Here is a 17,972-nt window from a genome sequence, read left to right as displayed (position 1 = left end):
CCCTTTTCTCCACACCCTCTCCAGCATTTATTGTTTCTAGATTTTTTGATGATGGCTATTCTGACCAGTGTGAGATGATATCTCATTGTAGTTTTGATTTGCATTTCTTTAATGATTAATGATGTTGAGCATTCTTTCATGTGTTTGTTGGCAATCTGTATATCTTCTTTGGAGAAATGTCTATTTAGGTCTTCTGCCCATTTTTGGATTGGGTTGTTTGTTTTTCTGTTATTGAGCTGCATGAGTTGCCTACAAATTTTGGAGACTAATCCTTTGTCAGTTGCTTCATTTGCAACTATTTTCTCACATTCTGAGGGTTCTCTTTTGGTCTTGTTAGTGGTATCATTTGCTGTGCAAAAGCTTTTAAGTTTCATTATGTCCCATTTGTTTATTTTTTTTTCTATTTCCATTTCTCTAGGAGGGGGGTCCAAAAGGGTCCTGCTGTGATTTATGTCATAGAGGGTTCTGCTTTGATACTGTCTGGCCTTACATTTACGTCTTTAACCCATTTTGAGTTTATTTTTGTGTATGGTGTTAGGGAGTGTTCTAATTTCATACTTTTACAGGTAGCTGTCCAGTTTTCCCAGCACCACTTATTGGAGAGGCTGTCTTTTCTCCACTGTATATTCTTGCCTCCTTTATCAAAGATAAGGTAACCATATGTGTGTGCGTTTATCTCTGGGCTTTCTATACTGTTCCATTGATCTATATTTCTGTTTTTGTGCCAGTACCATACTGTCTTGATTACTGTAGCTTTGTAGTATAGTCTGAAGTCAGGGAGCCTGATTCCTCCAGCTCCATTTTTCGTTCTCAAGATTGCTTTGGCTATTCGGGGTCTTTTGTGTTTCCATACAAATTGTGAAATATTTTGTTCTAGTTCTGTAAAAAAATGCCAGTGGTAATTTGATAGGGATTGCATTGAATCTGTAGATTGCTTTGCGTAGTAGAGTCATTTTCACAATGTTGATTCTTCCAACATGGTATATCTCTCCATCTATTTGTATCATCTTTAATTTCTTTCATCAATGTCTTATAATTTTCTGCATACAGGTGTTTTGTGTCCTTAGGTAGGTTTACTGCTAGATACTTTATTTTTTTTGTTGCAGTGGTAAATGGGAGTGTTTTCTTAATTTCACTCTCAGATTTTTCATCATTAGTGTATAAGAATGCCAGAGATTTCTGTGCATTAGTTTTGTATCCTGCTACTTTACCAAATTCATTGATTAGCTCTAGTAGTTTTCTGGTAGTGTCTTCAGTATTCTCTATGTATAGTGCCATGTCATCTGCAAACAGTGACAGCTTTACGTCTTCTTTTCCGATTTGGATTCCTTTTATTTCTCTTTCTTCTCTGATTGCTGTGGCTAGAACTTCCAAAACTGTTGAGTATGAGTGGTGAGAGTGGGCAACTTTGTCTTGTTCCTGATCTTAGTGGAAATGGTTTCAGTTTTTCACCATTGAGAATGATGTTGTCTGTGGGTTTGTCATATATGGCCTTTTTATGTTGAGGAAAGTTCCCTCTATGCCTACTTTCTGCAGGGTTTTTATCATAAATGGGTGTTGAATTTTGTCAAATGCTTTCCTCTGCATCTATTGAGATGATCATATGGTTTTTCTTCTTCAGTTTGTTGATATGGTGTATCACGTTGATTGATTTGCGTATATTGAAGAATCCTTGCATTCCTGGAATAAACCCCACTTGATCATGGTGTATGATCCTTTTAATGTGCTGTTGGATTCTGTTTGCTAATATTTTGCTGAGGATTTTTGCATCTGTGTTCATCAGTGATATTGGCCTCTAGTTTTCTTTCTTTGTGATATCTTTGTCTGGTTTTGGTATCAAGGTGATGGTGGCCTCATAGAATGAGTTTGGGATTGTTCCTCCCTCTGCTATCTTTTGGAAGAGTTTGAAAAGGATAGGTGTTAGCTCTTCTCTAAATGTTTGATAGAATTTGCCTGTGAAGCCATCTGGTCCTGGGCTTTTGTTTGTTGGAAGATTTTTAATCTCAGTTTCAATTTCAGTGCTTGTGACTGGTCTGTTCATATTTTCTATTTCTTTCCTGTTCTGTCTCGGCAGGTTGTGCGTTTCTAAGAATTTGTCCATTTCTTCCAGGTTGTCCATTTTATTGGTATATAGTTGCTTGTAGTAATCTCTCATAATCTTTTGTATTTCTGCAGTGTCCATTGTTACTTCTTTTTCATTTCTAATTCTGTTGATTTGAGTCTTCTCCCTTTTTTTCTTGATGAGTCTGGCTAATGGTTTATCAATTTTCTTTATCTTCTCAAAGAACCAGCTTTTAGTTTTATTGATCTTTGCTTTCGTTTCCTTCATTTCTTTTTCATTTATTTCTGCTCCAATCTTTATCATTTCTTTCCTTCTGCTAAATTTGGGGTTTTTTCTGTTCTTCTTTCTCTTAATTGCTTTAGGTGCAAGGTTAGGTTGTTTATGTGAGATGTTTCCTGTTTCTTAAGGTAGGATTGTATTGCTATAAACTTCACTCTTAGAACTGCTTTTGCTGCATCCCCTAGGTTTGGGGTCGTCGTGTCTCCATTGTCATTTGTTTCTAGGTATTTTTTGATTTCCTCTTTGATTTCTTCAGTGATCACTTTGTTATTAAGTAGTGTATTATTTAGCCTCCATGTGTTTGTATTTTTTACAGATGTTTTCCTGTAATTGATATCTAGTCTCATAGCATTGTGGTCGGAAAAGTTACTTGATATGATTTCAATTTTCTTAAATTTACCAGGGCTAGATTTGTGACCCAACATATGATCTATCCTGGAGAATGTTCCATGAGCACTTGAGAAAAATGTGTATTCTGTTATTTTTGGATGGAATGTCCTATAAATATCAATTAAGTCCATCTTGTTTAATGTATCATTTAAAACTTGTGTTTCCTTATTTATTTTCATTTTGGATGATCTGTCCATTGGTGAAAGTGGGGTGTTAAAGTCCCCTACTGTGATTGTGTTACTGTCGATTTCCCCTTTTATGGCTGTTAGTATTTGCCTTATGTATTGAGGTGCTCCTATGTTGGGTGCATAAATATTTACAATTGTTATATCTTCTTCATGGATCGATCCCTTGATCATTATGTAGTGTCCTTCTTTGTCTCTTGTAATAGTCTTTATTTTAAAGTCTATTTTGTCTGATATGCGAATCGCTACTCTAGCTTTCTTCTGATTTCCATCTGCATGGAATATCTTTTTCCATCCCCTCACTTTCAGTCTGTAAGTGTCCCTAGGTCTGAAGTGGGTCTCTTGTAGACAGCATATATATGGGTCTTGTTTTTGTATCCATTCAGCCAGTCTGTGTCTTTTGGTGGGAGCATTTAATCCATTTACATTTAAGGTAATTATTGATACATATGTTCGTATTACCATTTACTTAATTGTTTTGAATTTGTTCTTGTAGCTCTTTTCCTTCTCTTGTGTTTCTTGCTTAGAGAAGTTCCTTTAGCATTTGTTGTAAAGCTGGTTTGGTGGTGCTGAACTCTCTCACCTTTTGCTTGTCTGTAAAGGTTTTAATTTCTCCATCAAATCTGAATGAGATCCTTGCTGGGTAGAGTCATGGTGGTTGTAGGTTTTTCTCCTTCTTCACTTTAAATATGTTCTGCCACTCCCTTCTGGCTTGTAGAGTTTCTGCTGAAAGATCATATGTTAACCTTATGGAGATTCCCTTGTGAGTTATTTGTTGTTTTTCCCTTGCTGCTTTTAATATGTTTTCTTTGTATTTAATTTTTGATGGTTTGATTAATATGTGTCTTGGCGTGTTTCTCTTTGGATTTATCCTGTATGGGACTCTCTTCTTCCTGGACTTGATTAACTATTTGCTTTCCCGTATTAGGGAAGTTTTCAAGTATAATCTCTTCAAATATTTTCTCAGTCCCTTCCTTTTTCTCTTTTTCTTCTATGACCCCTATAATTGGAATGTTGGTGCATTTAATGTTGTCCCAGAGGTCTCTGAGACTGTCCTCAGTTCTTTTCATTCTTTTTTCTTTATTCTGCTCTGCAGTAGTTATTTCCAATATTTTATCTTCCAGGTCACTTATCTGTTCTTCTGCCTCAGTTATTCTGCTATTGATCCCATCTAGAGTATTTTTAATTTCATTTATTGTGTTGCACATCGTTGCTTGCTTCCTCTTTAGTTTTTCTCGGTCCTTGTTAAATGTTTCTTGCATTTTGTCTCTTCTATTTCCAAGATTTTGGATCATCTTTACTATCATTATTCTGAATTCTTTTTCAGGTAGACTGCTTATTTCCTCTTCATTTGTTAGGTCTGGTGGGTTTTTATCTTGCTCCTTCCTCTGCTGTGTGTTTATCTGTCTTTTCATTTTGCTTATCTTACTGTGTTTGGGGTCTCCTTTTTGCAGGCTGCAGGTTCGTAGTTCTCATTGTTTTTGGTGTCTGTCCCCAGTGGATAAGGTTGGTTCAGTGGGTTGAGTAGGTTTCCTGTTTGAGGGGACTAGTGCCTGTGTTCTGGTGGATGAGGCTGGATCTTGTCTGTCTGGTGGTGTGTTTTGGGGTGTCTGTAGCCTTATTATGATTTTAGGCAGCCTCTCTGCTAATGGATGGGGCTGTGTTCCTGTCTTGCTAGTTGTTGGGCATAGGGTGTCCAGCACTGTAGCTTGCTGGTCGTTGAGTGAAGCTGGGTCTTGATGTTGAGATGGAGATCTCTGGGAGATTTTTGCCATTTGATATTATGTGGAGCTGCGAAGTCTCTTGTGGACCAGTGTCCTGAAGTTGGTTCTCCCACCTCAGAGACACAGCCCTGACGTCTGGCTGGAGCACCAAGAGCCTTTAATCCACACGGCTCAGAATAAAGGGGAGAAAAAATAGAAAAGGAAGAAAGGAAGGAACGAAGGAAGAAAGGAAGGAAGAAAGGAAGGAAGAAAGAAAGGAAAGAAGAAAGAAAGGAAGAAAAAAGGAAAGAAGATAAAACAAAGTAGGATAAAATAAAGTTATTAAAATAAAAAATAATTATTCAGAAGAAAAATTTTAAAAAGAAAAAAAACTGGGACGGTCAGAACCCTAGGACAAATGGTGAAAGCAAAGCTATACAGACAAAATCTCACACAGAAGCATACACATACACACTCACAAAAAGAGAAAAAGGAGAAAAAAATAATGTCTTGCTCCCAAAGTCTACCTTCTCAATTTGGGATGATTCATTGTCAATTCAGGTATTCCACAGATGCAGGGTACATCAAGTTGATTGTGGAGCTTTAATCCGCTGCTTCTGAGGCTGCTGGGAGAGATTTCCCTTTCTCTTCTTTGTTCACACAGCTCCTGGGGTTCAGCTTTGGACTTGGCCCCTCCTCTGCGTGTAGGTTGCCTGAGGACGTCTGCTCTTCACTCAGACAGGATGGGGTTAAAGGAGCAGCTGATTTGGGGGCTCTGGCTCATTCAGGCCGGGGGGAGGGAGGGGTGTGGATGTGGGGTGAGCCTGCGGCGGCTGCCTGAGGCACGCCACGCGTTCTCCTGGAGAAGTTGTCCCTGGATCCCGGGACCCTGGCAGTGGCAGGCTGCACAGGCTCCCGGGAGGGGAGGTGTGGAGAGTGACCTGTGCTCACACTCAGGCTTCTTGGTGGCAGCAGCAGCGGCCTTAGCGTCTCATGCCCATCTCTGGTGTCTGCGCTGATAGCCGTGGCTCACGCCCGTTTCTGGAGCTCCTTTACGTGGCGCGCTCAATCCCCTCTCCTCTCACACCGGGAAACAAAGAGGCAAGATAAAGTCTCTTGTCTCTTCGGCAGCTCCAGACTTTTCCCGGACTCCCTCCCAGCTAGCCGTGGTGCACTAACCCCTTCAGACTATGTTCACGCCGCCAACCCCAGTCCTCTCCCAGCTTCCGACCAAAGCCTGAGCATCAGCTCCCAGCCCCTGCTTGCCCCAGCAGGTGAGCAGACAAGCCTCTTGGGCTGGTGAGTCCTGGTTGGCACCGATCCTCTGCGGGAATCACTCCGCTTTGCCCTCCGCACCCATTCCTGCGCTCTCTTCCACAGCTCCGAAGCTCCCCACTCCGCCACCCGCAGTCTCCGCCCGTGAAGGGTTTCTAGTGTGTGGAAACCTTTCCTCCTTCACAGCTCCCTCCCACTGGTGCAGGTCCCGTCCCTATTCGTTTGTCTCTGTTTATTCTTTTTTCTTTTGCCCTACCCAGGTACGTGGGGAGCTTCTTGCCTTTTGGAAGGTCTGAGGTCTTCTGCCAGCGTTCAGTGGATGTTCTATAGGAGCAGTTCCATGTGTAGATGTATTTCTGATATATCTGTGGGGAGGAAGGTGATCTCTGCCTCTTACTCTTCCACCATCTTCTCTCCTTCCTCCCAGAAAACTATTTTTAAAGACCAGGCATGGGAGGGCCATCCCAGGGTACGTGATTAGCTCGTGCACAATTCTCTGATTGGTTGATGTTGAGTTTTGATTTCTAAGTTGAGTTTTGAGGGAAGAGTAGGAAATATTGACTAGATGGCCAGAGGCAGGCAAGACTGGATAAGTGCACACTAGCATCCATGCCTGTAAAAAAAACTCACCATATGTTGTCCACAAAAACTATGCTGAAGGTAAAACCTATGATGCTTGGGGTGTGGACCACTTCCTTCCAGTGCACACCTGCTGACCCAGCTCCTTCTCTCCTTTGTTCCCACCTCAGAATACGCCACCAACAACCCCGACTTGCTGTTGGTCATCTTCCAAGTGACAGGTGTCAGCCTCCTGCCGCCGCTGGGCATCGCCATCGCTGTCATCGTCACCTTCTACTGCTACCGCGTCCACCGGCAGCAGAAGCTGAGCCCAGCCTGGGACTCGGGGAAGCCGCGCAAGCTGATGGAGTTCAGTGAGCACCTGGCCATCATCCTGGAGGATGACCGCTCTGACATCAGCTCCACCTGCGCCAACAACATCAATCACAACACGGAGTTGCTGCCCATTGAGTTGGACACTCTGGTGGGCAAAGGGCGCTTCGCCGAGGTCTACAAGGCCAAGCTGAGGCAGAATACGTCTGAGCAGTTTGAGACCGTGGCTGTCAAGATCTTCCCCTATGAAGAATATGCCTCCTGGAAGACGGAGAAGGACATCTTCTCAGACATCAACCTCAAGCACGAGAACATCCTGCAGTTTCTGACAGCTGAGGAGCGCAAGACGGAGCTGGGCAAGCAGTACTGGCTGATCACTGCCTTCCACGCCAAAGGCAACCTGCAGGAGTACCTGACGCGCCACGTTATCAGCTGGGAGGACCTGCGCAGGCTGGGTGGCTCGCTGGCCCGTGGCATCGCACACCTGCACAGTGACCACACGCTATGTGGCCGACCCAAGATGCCCATCGTGCACAGGGACCTCAAGAGCTCCAACATCCTGGTCAAGGGAGACCTCACCTGCTGCCTCTGTGACTTTGGCCTCTCCCTGCGGCTGGACCCCACTCTGTCTGTGGATGACCTGGCCAACAGTGGGCAGGTAGGGCAGCCCCGGCCCCCTTGGGCCCCTCCCCTTGCTACTGGCACCCCTCCCTCTCATCTCCATCAGCCCTGCACTCTGACACTGGTCCAGGGAATCCAGTTAATCCCGACCGCACCCCGCTCTCATGCCAGGGTACCTCTGCCAACCAGCAGCGTTTCTCTCCCTGGTTCTCCAGATCCTTACCAGCTTAGCACAGGCATTTCTCCTTGAGTCAGTCCTCATTTCTCTTCCATTTGGACATTATTTTCCTTTGCTTTGAACACTGCTAGTACTGTATCTCTATCTTTTTCCTGTCTTAGGGTTGTACTCAGCCCTTGCTACTCTGTACTGTCGGTCCTTATATTGTGGTTTTTGTTTTTTTTTTTACCATTTTAGGAGGCAGTCTCCTTGAAGTCCAAATCCACATCTATTTGGTCACATCCATCACAAGGCCTTGAACAGGGAAAGTGACCAATAAGTATTTGTAGAGTGAGTGACGGACTGGGTGAAGGAAGAGTTCCTCTTTTGAAGCATCTCACAGATTAAAATTGAAAACTTTTTGGTTAAGGAGCTATTAGATACTAACATTACCATCATTCTTTATGTTTCACATGCCGGAAGCTTGGCTGTGGATTAGAGTGAAGTGTTGAGAGCACCATTGTTTCCTCTAACCAGGCTGAGGGGAGTGCTTTTGAAGCATCTAGTCTCTGCTCAGGCAGCTCTCCGGGTCCATGGCCACACATCCAAGTGTAGAGATAAACATGTTGAAACACGGACAGATTACTGTGCCAGGGTAACAAGTCATGCAATGACCTATTAAAAAGAAAAATTTCTTCTAACGCATGCCAGTAAGAAGCGTTATTTGGGGTGATATTATCAACTCACTTGACATTCCCTGGATCCTTGGGAAGGTAGGATTTCATTGTTATTTAGTCAATCTATACAAGCTGCATTATCAAACATTCAAGTGATGTTTTTCCCCAGAAGCATTTCTTTTTTGTTCTTATGTATCACAGTGTTTTCATACTACCAGTCATCGTTCAAATAAAACTACATAGCATGCCTATCAAAATTATAAAATGACCAGGTTTGGGCTCTTAATGGAAATACTTTCATACAATTCAGTTTAGCAGAGATTTTATGTAATTATATGACATGCTTGGCACACTAGAATGTGCCATGGGGTAACCAAAGAAGATTAAGACTATTCTCAAGTGACAAAAAATTAATGGCAATTATTATTTCACCACAAGTCTTGGAGTTACAAGCGTGAAAATATATTTAATTTGCAAAAACAAAAATCAACATCAAAAGTATCACTGATGTGGTCGCTCAGGTTCTCTGCAAGGATGTTATCGTATACATGATATGATGACATATGTCACGGGGCTAAACAAAGCAGCTCTGGGGTTTGGCATTTCCTTATTGTGGCATTTTTTTCTTTATATTCATTAAAGGGTTTTCAGGGAGAGAACACCTATTTTTAAAAAAATAATTACATAAGCTGTACCTTTCTGTGCAGGTCTCATTACTTTAAAAAGCATTGTGCTTTTTAAAGGTCAGCTACCTGTGTAGGGGACAAACATCAGCTATATTTTGAAAATAGGTGTGCAGCTGGAATTCAGTGATGGGCGCCTCAATGTATGTTTTTGCTTTAGGTGGGAACGGCGAGATACATGGCTCCAGAGGTCCTAGAGTCCAGGATGAATCTGGAGAATGTTGAGTCCTTCAAGCAGACGGATGTCTACTCCATGGCCCTGGTGCTCTGGGAGATGACGTCTCGCTGCAGCGCAGTGGGAGGTAGGCATGGACACCGTCGCGGTGCAGTGGTGCCTCATGGGCCTTAGAGCGCGATGTCGCACTATTTGCTTCAACACGGTTCCAGGGATACAGAGCGCTCATTGAGATCTGGTAGGACACAGCTATTCCAGAACGATCGGGAATGGTGCTAAAAAGCCTAGGTTTTATAGCTGAAGGCCAGGTTTGGAGCATAAAACATTTTATCTCCTTTCCTGAAGTTTATAATTACTTTTCTCTTGACCCATCGCACCACAGATATTTACATATTTGGCAAGAGATGAATGCTAGTAATATTTATAAGAATTATTTCTGCTTATCAAATGGGTACCATGATTCAGAAAAGTATCTGACTTTTGTTTCTTTTTGTATTTTAAGGTTTTTCAGAATTATATGGTACAGGAACTGGATTTGACTCAAAATTTACTTTTATGGACATAACTTTCCTTTGTTGAACAAAACAAGCAAAATGGTCTGACATATTTGTTTAGGTTTTGAAAAATCTAGTGAAGAGAGGTTATTGAGGAATGCAGTATTCTTCAGGGGTACGAGGGGATGTCATCGTTTTAGAGAGCATTGTCCCCTGATCTTCTCGGAGGTGGGATTGGCTGATGTCTACATCACTTTGTCCTTTTCTGACCCTTCTCTCAGTGGTTTCCATCAGGGTCTTAGGTCTCACCTTAGAAAATTGATATATCCCAACCTGGTCCTGGCTAGATGCTAAGTCAAACCCAGCTAACTCCAGTTTTAACCCTTTGTCTTATAATAATGTTAGACACACAGAATCAGTGCATGATTAGCACAGCGAGTTCCCATATGCTCTTCACCCAGCTTCCCCTTGTGCTAACACCTTACCTAAACCATGCACAGCGGCGGAAGATTGGACATTGATGTTGGTACCATGTCTTTAATTAATCTATATAGGACTAACTTGTATTTCCAAGCCCCTAGTAATGGGGAATAGGATCCACTGAAGGATTCCATGTTACCTTAGCGTCCAGGCCACCTCAGTCTCCTTTGATGTGTGATGGTTGCTCAGTCTGTGTTTCTTTCATGACCTTGACACTTGGGAAGAATTCAGACCAGGTATTTTATAGACTGTCTCTCACTTTGGGTTTCTCTGATGTTTTCTCATGATTAGATTGACATTGTGCATTTTTAGGCAAGAATACCACAGAAATGATGTTGAGCCCTACTCAGGGTGTCACACGCGGGTGCAGATGCCAGTGTGTGATCCAATCTCATCACGTGGTGAAGGTGTCTCCACATTTCTCCCTGTAAAGATACTACCTTTTCCATTTGTAATTAATACAAATCTTGTGGGAAGGCACTTTGACCTGTTTCTACTAAACACCTGTTTAGTAAGGAGACTAGACCTGTTTTTTTTACCATTATTTTACCTGCTAATTCTAGGGTCCATCAGTAGTTCTTGCCAGCTACAATTATTACTGTAATGTTTGCCTAATGGTGATTTTCTGTTTTTCTTACCCCTTCTACATTTATTCATAGATATTCTGCTTACGAAATATCTGTCCTTTCTCTCACCAGCCCCTTTTATTTATTCATTTTACTATGTATTTATATGAGTATGAAGTTGTGGATATTTATCTTATTCTATGGATATTTAATATTATCAATATTTATTTTGTCGCTTAGATTATAGCTTTGGTCACTGGGCCGAACTACCTAGCATTTTGCTTCAGGTGGATCTGGTTGGCACCATTTCCTGCTCTGATAATTCCTCCTTTTGATCCTCCTTTTGAGAACTTTCTTAGCTGACTCTCTATGATGGGTCCTGCTGGGAGCCTTGCTGTCCCATCACCTGTTTCCCTGGGTCCCTGCATGGGGATGGCACTTCCTGTCTGGCTGACCCTGTTATTTTCTGGTTTCCTGCCTGAGATGTCTTCCCCCATAGCACTTCCAAAAGTAACAGTTTTTTCTTGCATGGTGAAATTTGTTTAATCAAGTTTCAGCCACTGAGAATCATTTGCTGCTTGAAAGCTTTGACAGCTCGAAAATGAATCCTTAGACCAGACCAGAGTGAGTTGTGTCAGAAGAGACGATGATGCTGTTGTCATCGTCTCAGAATAAATTTACCTCATTTTGGGTATCTCTTATCCTTTCAAGCCCGTCATTCTATAAACGTGAGCTGGAGACTGTGTCCCTGGCTTCCCCTCTGGCAGTGCTGCCAGCTTCTTAAGGCCTGATGTGAGCTCCCTGCTTCCACAGTTATCAGTGACTGACGCCCTTTCCTGTTGATGTTTGCTGAGTGTGGAAGAATTCAACCTAATGGGGAAGAACCAAGTTCACCAGCTTTTACAAGGTCTAAAAATGGATACAGTATAAATAAGTTTTCCCAAGGAAGGAACAGGGTCCCATTTGTTCAGCAGGCCTCAAAAAACCTTTCATAACCTTTAGGATAAGAACAGACAGCTTTAGGGAACCGGAAAGAGGCCATCCCGGTTTTCATTTTGTTTGATCTTAAGCCCACAGTACTGTTCCTCCCATCTCCGCTCAGGCTGCAAAAATCAAAGTTCTTTGTCTATCCTCACTTTTGTCCAGCAGACAGCCCTTCACTTGATTAAGTGCATGAACTCATGTATTAAACCCTTTCTGTTGCCTTCTTTTAAAAGTACTGTTTTTTTTCTGTTTTGTTTTGTTTTCTGTTTTTTTGTGTCTGTGCTTCAAAAACCGTGAAGGCAGATTTTCAGCCTAGTCTTAATTACAGAGACTTTTCTTTTATATTTAAAGAGGCCCTTAGAGGGTACATTAAAGTTAGTACCTTTTAAGGGAAGTTAGGGTGTGTTCCCTCTAATCTGTTGTACAAACACAGATGGAAGGACAAGTATTTCCATGAAGAAGCTTGCTGTCACTGATGAAACACACTTTTTTCTCCTTTACTTTTAAAAACTTTGCACATTCAGACACATTTCTTACCTTACACATAGAATAGACAATATCCCTCTAGTTGATATTACGCTTTAATTTATACAGAGAGAGGGCAGGATATAAAAGGGCTTTCCTTTAGCTTAAACTTCCTTCTGTGACTTGAAATACAGCATACGTAATTACTATTTTTCATGGACAGTCTCATTTCAGAAAAGGAAATGTGGAAAATGCTTACCTCAGTGTGCTGAGTTATAAATTGATATTTTATTTCACAATAAAGATCCACTGATATTCTCTCCCATTTAGTAGCAGGACATCTAACTGAATGAAGCAGGAGACTAGGCATCAAAGGACGGTGTTGCAGGAGGAGAAGGTGAAATCCCATCTTTCCTGACTCGAGTGACTCTGTTCTGTTCTCAGGGCTGAGCCCAAACTCTTGGCGTGGATGCCCAGCAGGTCTTGCCTGCTTCTCTCTGCGTTTATCACAGGTCTTAGTGCTAGGCTTTGTCTCGTACTATTTACTGGGCCTGGAACACTGAAGGAGATATTTTTACAGGTGAGGCAGGGGACAAAGGACTGAGTGCCCAGATTGGCTAAAGGGAGTTCAGGCAAGGAGGGTTAGGTCAGCTCTCAAAGGAACAATGGGGCTCAGAAGTGTCCTCTCTGTGCAAGAAGTACAGAGGAAACACAAACAAGAGACAACACGACACTGGAGAAGCTGCACTCTTCTCAGGTGAGAAAATGCAGAGGTGGTAATAGCACCCTTTGGAAGCCAGCTGGTCCAGCTCCCTTACCACAAGATTCCACCTAGGAGCTCAAGAGATGGGTTGTCATAACTGAAGAGAGTCGTCAAAAGGGAAAGACTTTCTGGTAGAAGTAGATTTGGTCCAGATGAAGAAGGCCACCGAGAAACGATAAATACTGTTACATAAGCAATTGCTTCATGGAACAACTCATTCCACCTACCAAGGACTCTTTGAAGGGTGTGCTGTTACTAGCTCCATTTTACAGATGGGAAAACTGAGGTTTAGGAGGTGGGAAAGTTGTGGAGACAAGCATCAGAGCCCTGTTGTCTGGCTCTGGCCCACAGGCCCTAACCTTCCTAGTACAGTGTTGGCCTGACCAATGGAGAGCATGTATAGCCCATGGCAGCTAGGACTACCATTATTATTTTTACAGAAGGGAGTAGTCAGTGCTACTCTGTGTATTGTGGCCTTTGACTCGAGGCCTTTCTTTCTGGAAGCATCTGGCAAGACAGTTACACACTTGGGGAACATTCAGTGATGGCCTCACTTCTGAACATTTCCAGTGGTTGACTTTCCTCTCACCTCTGGGTGAGTCTCTGTTAAAAGAATCCCAAGGCTATTAAATGCTGTAGTGTGTTACAGCCTCAGTGCCTTAAAGTCTGAGATAACTTCCTTATCCTTATTTCTCTGAAGATATATCTATTCATTCATTCTTTCATTCACTAAACCAATATTTATTGAGTACCTACTGCATGGAAGGCATTACTCAAAGTGCTGAGGGTACAGAGACTCTCAGGAGATGGCAGAGTAGAAGGATGTGAGCTCACCCCCCTCACAAAAACACCAAAATCACAACTAACTGCTGAACAACCATCGATAAAATAATGCTGGAGGCTACCAAAAAAGATATACTACATTCAAAGACAAAGAAGGAGCCACAACAAGACAGTAGGAGGGATGCAATTGTGATAAAATCAAATCCCATACCCATCGGGTGGGCAACACACAAACTAGAAAATAATTATATGGCAGAAGTTCTCCCACATGAGTGAAAGTTCTAAGCACCACGTCAGGCTCCCCAGCCTGGGGGTCTGGCATCTGGAGCCCCCAGAGCATCTGCTCTGAAGGCCAGTGGGGTTTGATTGCAGGAATTCCACAGGACTGGGGAAAACAGAAACTCCACTCTTGGAGGGTGCACACAAGGTTTCATGCACACCAGGACCCAGGGAAAAAGCAGTGACCTCATAAGAGCCTGGGCCAGACCTACCTGCTGTTATTAGAGGGTCTCCTGTGCAGGTAGGGTGTGGCTCTGGCTCACTGTGGGGACAAAGACACTGGTGGCGGTAGTTCTGGTGAGTACTCATTGGCATGAGCCCTCCTGGAGGCCACCATTTTCTCACCAAGACCTGGCCCCACCCAACAGCCTGTAGGCTCCAATGCTGGGACTGCCTCAGGACAAACAAACAACAGGGTGGGGACACAGCCCCACCCATCAGCAGAAAAGCTGTCTAAAATCTTCCTGAGCCCATAGCTTCCTGATAAACACACCCCTTGACACAGCCCTGCCCACCAGAGGGACAAGACCCAGCTCCAGCCACCAGTGGGCAGGTACCACTCCCTCCCACCAGGAAGCTGGCACAAGCCCATTGAACCATCTGTATCCACCAGGGGGCAGACAGCAGAAGCAAGAAGAAATAAAACCCTGCAGCCTTGGAACAGAAACCACAATCACAGAAAGTTACACAAAGAGATGGCAGATGAATATGTCCCAGATGAAGGAACAAGTTACCCCAGGAGAACAACTAAGTGAAGTGAAGATAGGCAATCTACCTGAAGAAGAATTTTCATACAGCACAATCAAGTGGGATTTATCTCAGGGATGCAAGGATTTTTCAATATCTGCAAATCAATCAGTATGGTACACCACAATAATAATTAAAAGAATAAAAACCATATGATCATCTCAATAGATGTAGAAAAGCTTTTGACAAAATTCAACACCAATTTATGATGAAAACTCTCCAGAAGGTGGGCATAGAGGAAACATATGTCAACATAATTAAGACCGTATATGACAGACCTACAGCTAATATCATGCTCTGAGGAAATGCTTTCAGCTTTTCACTGTTAAGATCAGGAACAAGACAAGGATGTCCACTCACCACTTTTATTCACCATAGTTTTTGAAGTTCTAGCCATGGCAATCAGAGCTGAAAAAGAAATAAAAAGAATCCACATTAGAAAAGAAGGAAAACTATCACTGTTTGCAAATAACATGATACTATACATAGAAAATCCTAAAGATGTTACCAGAAGACTACTAGAGCTCATCAATGTATTTGGTAAAGTTGCAGGATACAAAATTAATACACAGAAATCTGTTGCATTCCTATACACTAACAACAAAAGGTCAGAAAGAGAAATTAAGGAAACAATCCCATTTACCATTGCATCAAAAATAATAAAATACCTAGGAATAAACTTACCTAAGGAGGTAAAAGACCTGTACTCAAGAAACTACAAGATGGTGATGAAATAAATCAAAGATGACACACACAGATGGAAAGATATACTGTGTTCTTGGATTGGAAGACTCAATATTGTCAAAATGACTGTACTACTCAAGGCAATCTACAGATTCAATGCAGTCCCTATCAAATTACCAATGGCATTTTTCACAGAACTGGAACAAAAAAATCTTAAAATTTGTATGGAGACACAAAAGGCCCTGAATAGCCAAAGCAATCTTGAAAAAGAAAAACAGAGCCAGAGGAATCAGGCTCCCTGACTTCAGACTATACTATAAAGCTACAGTCATCAAAACAGTATGGTACTAGCACAAAACCAGAAATATAGGTCAATGGAACAGGATAGAAAGCCTAGAAATGAAACCATGCACCTGTGGTCAATTAAGGTACAACAAAGCAGGCAAGACTATACAGTGGAGAAAAGACAGTCTCTTCTTCAATAAGTGGTGCTGGGTAAACTGGAACACTACATGTAAAAGAATGAAATTAGAACATTCTTTAACACCACAAATAAACTCAAAATGGATTAAAAACCTAAATGTAAGACTGTACACTATAAAACTCTTAGAGGAAAACATAAGAAGAACAGTCTCTGACATAAATTGCAGCAATATCTTTTTTGATCCATCTCCTAGAGTAATGGAAATAAAAACAAAAATAAACAAATGGGACCTAATTAAACTCAAAAGCTTTTGCACAGCAGAGGAAAACATAAACAAAATGAAAAGACAACCCACAGAATGGGAGAAAATATTTGCAAACAATGCAACTGACAAGGGATTAATCTCCAAAATATACAAGCAGCTCATGCAGCTCAATATAAAAAAAAAAAAAAAAATCAAAAAATGGGCAAAAGAACCTAAATAGACATTTCTCCAAAGAAGACATACAGATGGTGAAGAGGCACATGAAAAGATATTCAGCATTACTAATTATTAGAGAAGTGCAAATCAAAACTACAATGAGATATCACTTCACACCAGTCAGAATGGCCATCACCAAAAAGTCTACAAAACAATAAATGTTGGAGAGGGTGTGGAGAAAAGGGAACCCTCTTGCACTGCTGGTGGGAATGTAAATTGGTGCAGCCACTATGGAGACCAGTATGGAGGTTCCTTACAAAACTAAAAATAGAGCTATCATATGATCCAGAAATCCCACTCCTGGGCATATATCCAGAGAAAACCATGGATCAAAAGGATACGTGTACCCCAATGTTCATTGTAGCGCTGTTTATAATAGCCAAGACACAGAAGTAATCTAAATGTCCATCAACAGATGAATGGATAAAGAAGATGTGGTATGTATATACAATGGAATATTACTCAGCCATTAAAAAGAATGAAATAATGCCATTTGCAGCAACATGGGTGGACCTGGAGCTTATCATAGTAAATGAAGTAAGATAGAGAAAGACAAATATCATATGATATTGCTTATATGTGGATTCTAAAAAAAATGATACAAATGAACTTATTTACAAAACAGAAACAGACTTAGAAAACACACTTACAGTTACCAAAGGAGCAAGTTTGGCTGGCAGCGGGGGATAAATTGGGAGTTTGGGATTGACATATACACACTACTGTATTTTAAATAGATAATCAACAGGGACCTGCTTGCTGGTGGCTCAATGGTTAAGAAACTGCCAATGCAGGAGACATGGGTTCGAGCCCTGGTCCGGGAAGATCCCACATGCTGCGGAGCAACTAAGCCCATGCGCCACAACTACTGAGCCTGTGCTCTAGAGCCCGGGAGCCACAACCACTGAGCCCGCGTGCCACAACTACTGAAGCCCACACACCTAGAGCCCATGCTCCACAACAAGAGAGAAGCCACAGCAGTGAGAAGGCTGCACACAGCAACGAAGTGTAGCCCCCGCTCGATGCAACTAGAGAAAGCCTATGTGCAGCAACAAAGACCCAATGCAGCTGAAAATAAATTAATTAATTAAAAAATAATAATAATACCTGAGAAATGTACAGTATGACCTCAAAGGAAAAAAAAATACCAAGCACAGGGAACTCTGCTTAGTATTCTGTAATAACCTATAAAGGAAAAGAATCTGAAAAAGAATAGATATGTATATATGTATAACTGAATCACTTTGCTGTACACCTGAAACTAACACAAATTGTAAATCAACTATAGTCCAATTAAAATAAAAATTAAAAGAAAATGCTAAGGATGCAATAGTGGAAAAAAATACAGTTTCTGTCCTCAAGGGACTGGGTGTCTAATGAAGAACTACTATGCTAAAAAGACAAGTACTGCATGAATAGATATAGAATCATAACTTAAGGGCTGGGGGTGTGTATGATGATTGCAGAAAGAAAAACAAAACAGAGTTAGGGAATAGCTAATAAAAGGGGTTGTTATTTCAGGCACTTGGGTCATCTGAAAGTATAGAAAAGAGAAACCAAGAAAATAGGTTTTTTCAGAGTTGCTTGAGGAGGGAACAAATGGAAGGAGGTGGCCAGTGTGTTACTGTTTTATAAAGAAGGAGGAAAGCAATGAACTCACCATCCCTCCAGGACAAATCAGGAGAGTTGTTCTCTTCTACAAAGAAGTCTCTGTCCTGGCTTTT

The 17,972-nt window shown here is 41.8% G+C and overlaps 1 protein-coding gene across 1 annotated transcript in view; it reads left to right on the top strand.

The window, feature by feature from the left end:
• TGFBR2 (transforming growth factor beta receptor 2) overlaps positions 1 to 17,972 on the top strand; it is a 102,665-nt gene that overhangs the window by 70,976 nt on the left and 13,717 nt on the right. Inside the window, exons 4-5 of the mRNA XM_059077351.2 lie at positions 6,644 to 7,443; positions 9,084 to 9,225. Of these exons, the coding sequence (XP_058933334.1) occupies positions 6,644 to 7,443; positions 9,084 to 9,225 (942 nt within the window). The remainder of the gene's footprint in view (positions 1 to 6,643; positions 7,444 to 9,083; positions 9,226 to 17,972) is intronic.

Source organism: Kogia breviceps, chromosome 10, assembly GCF_026419965.1.
Source record: "Kogia breviceps isolate mKogBre1 chromosome 10, mKogBre1 haplotype 1, whole genome shotgun sequence".
Taxonomy (NCBI): domain Eukaryota; kingdom Metazoa; phylum Chordata; class Mammalia; order Artiodactyla; family Physeteridae; genus Kogia; species Kogia breviceps.
The sequence above is the reverse complement of the archived record's forward strand: the minus strand, read 5'-3'. Positions and strand labels throughout refer to the sequence as shown.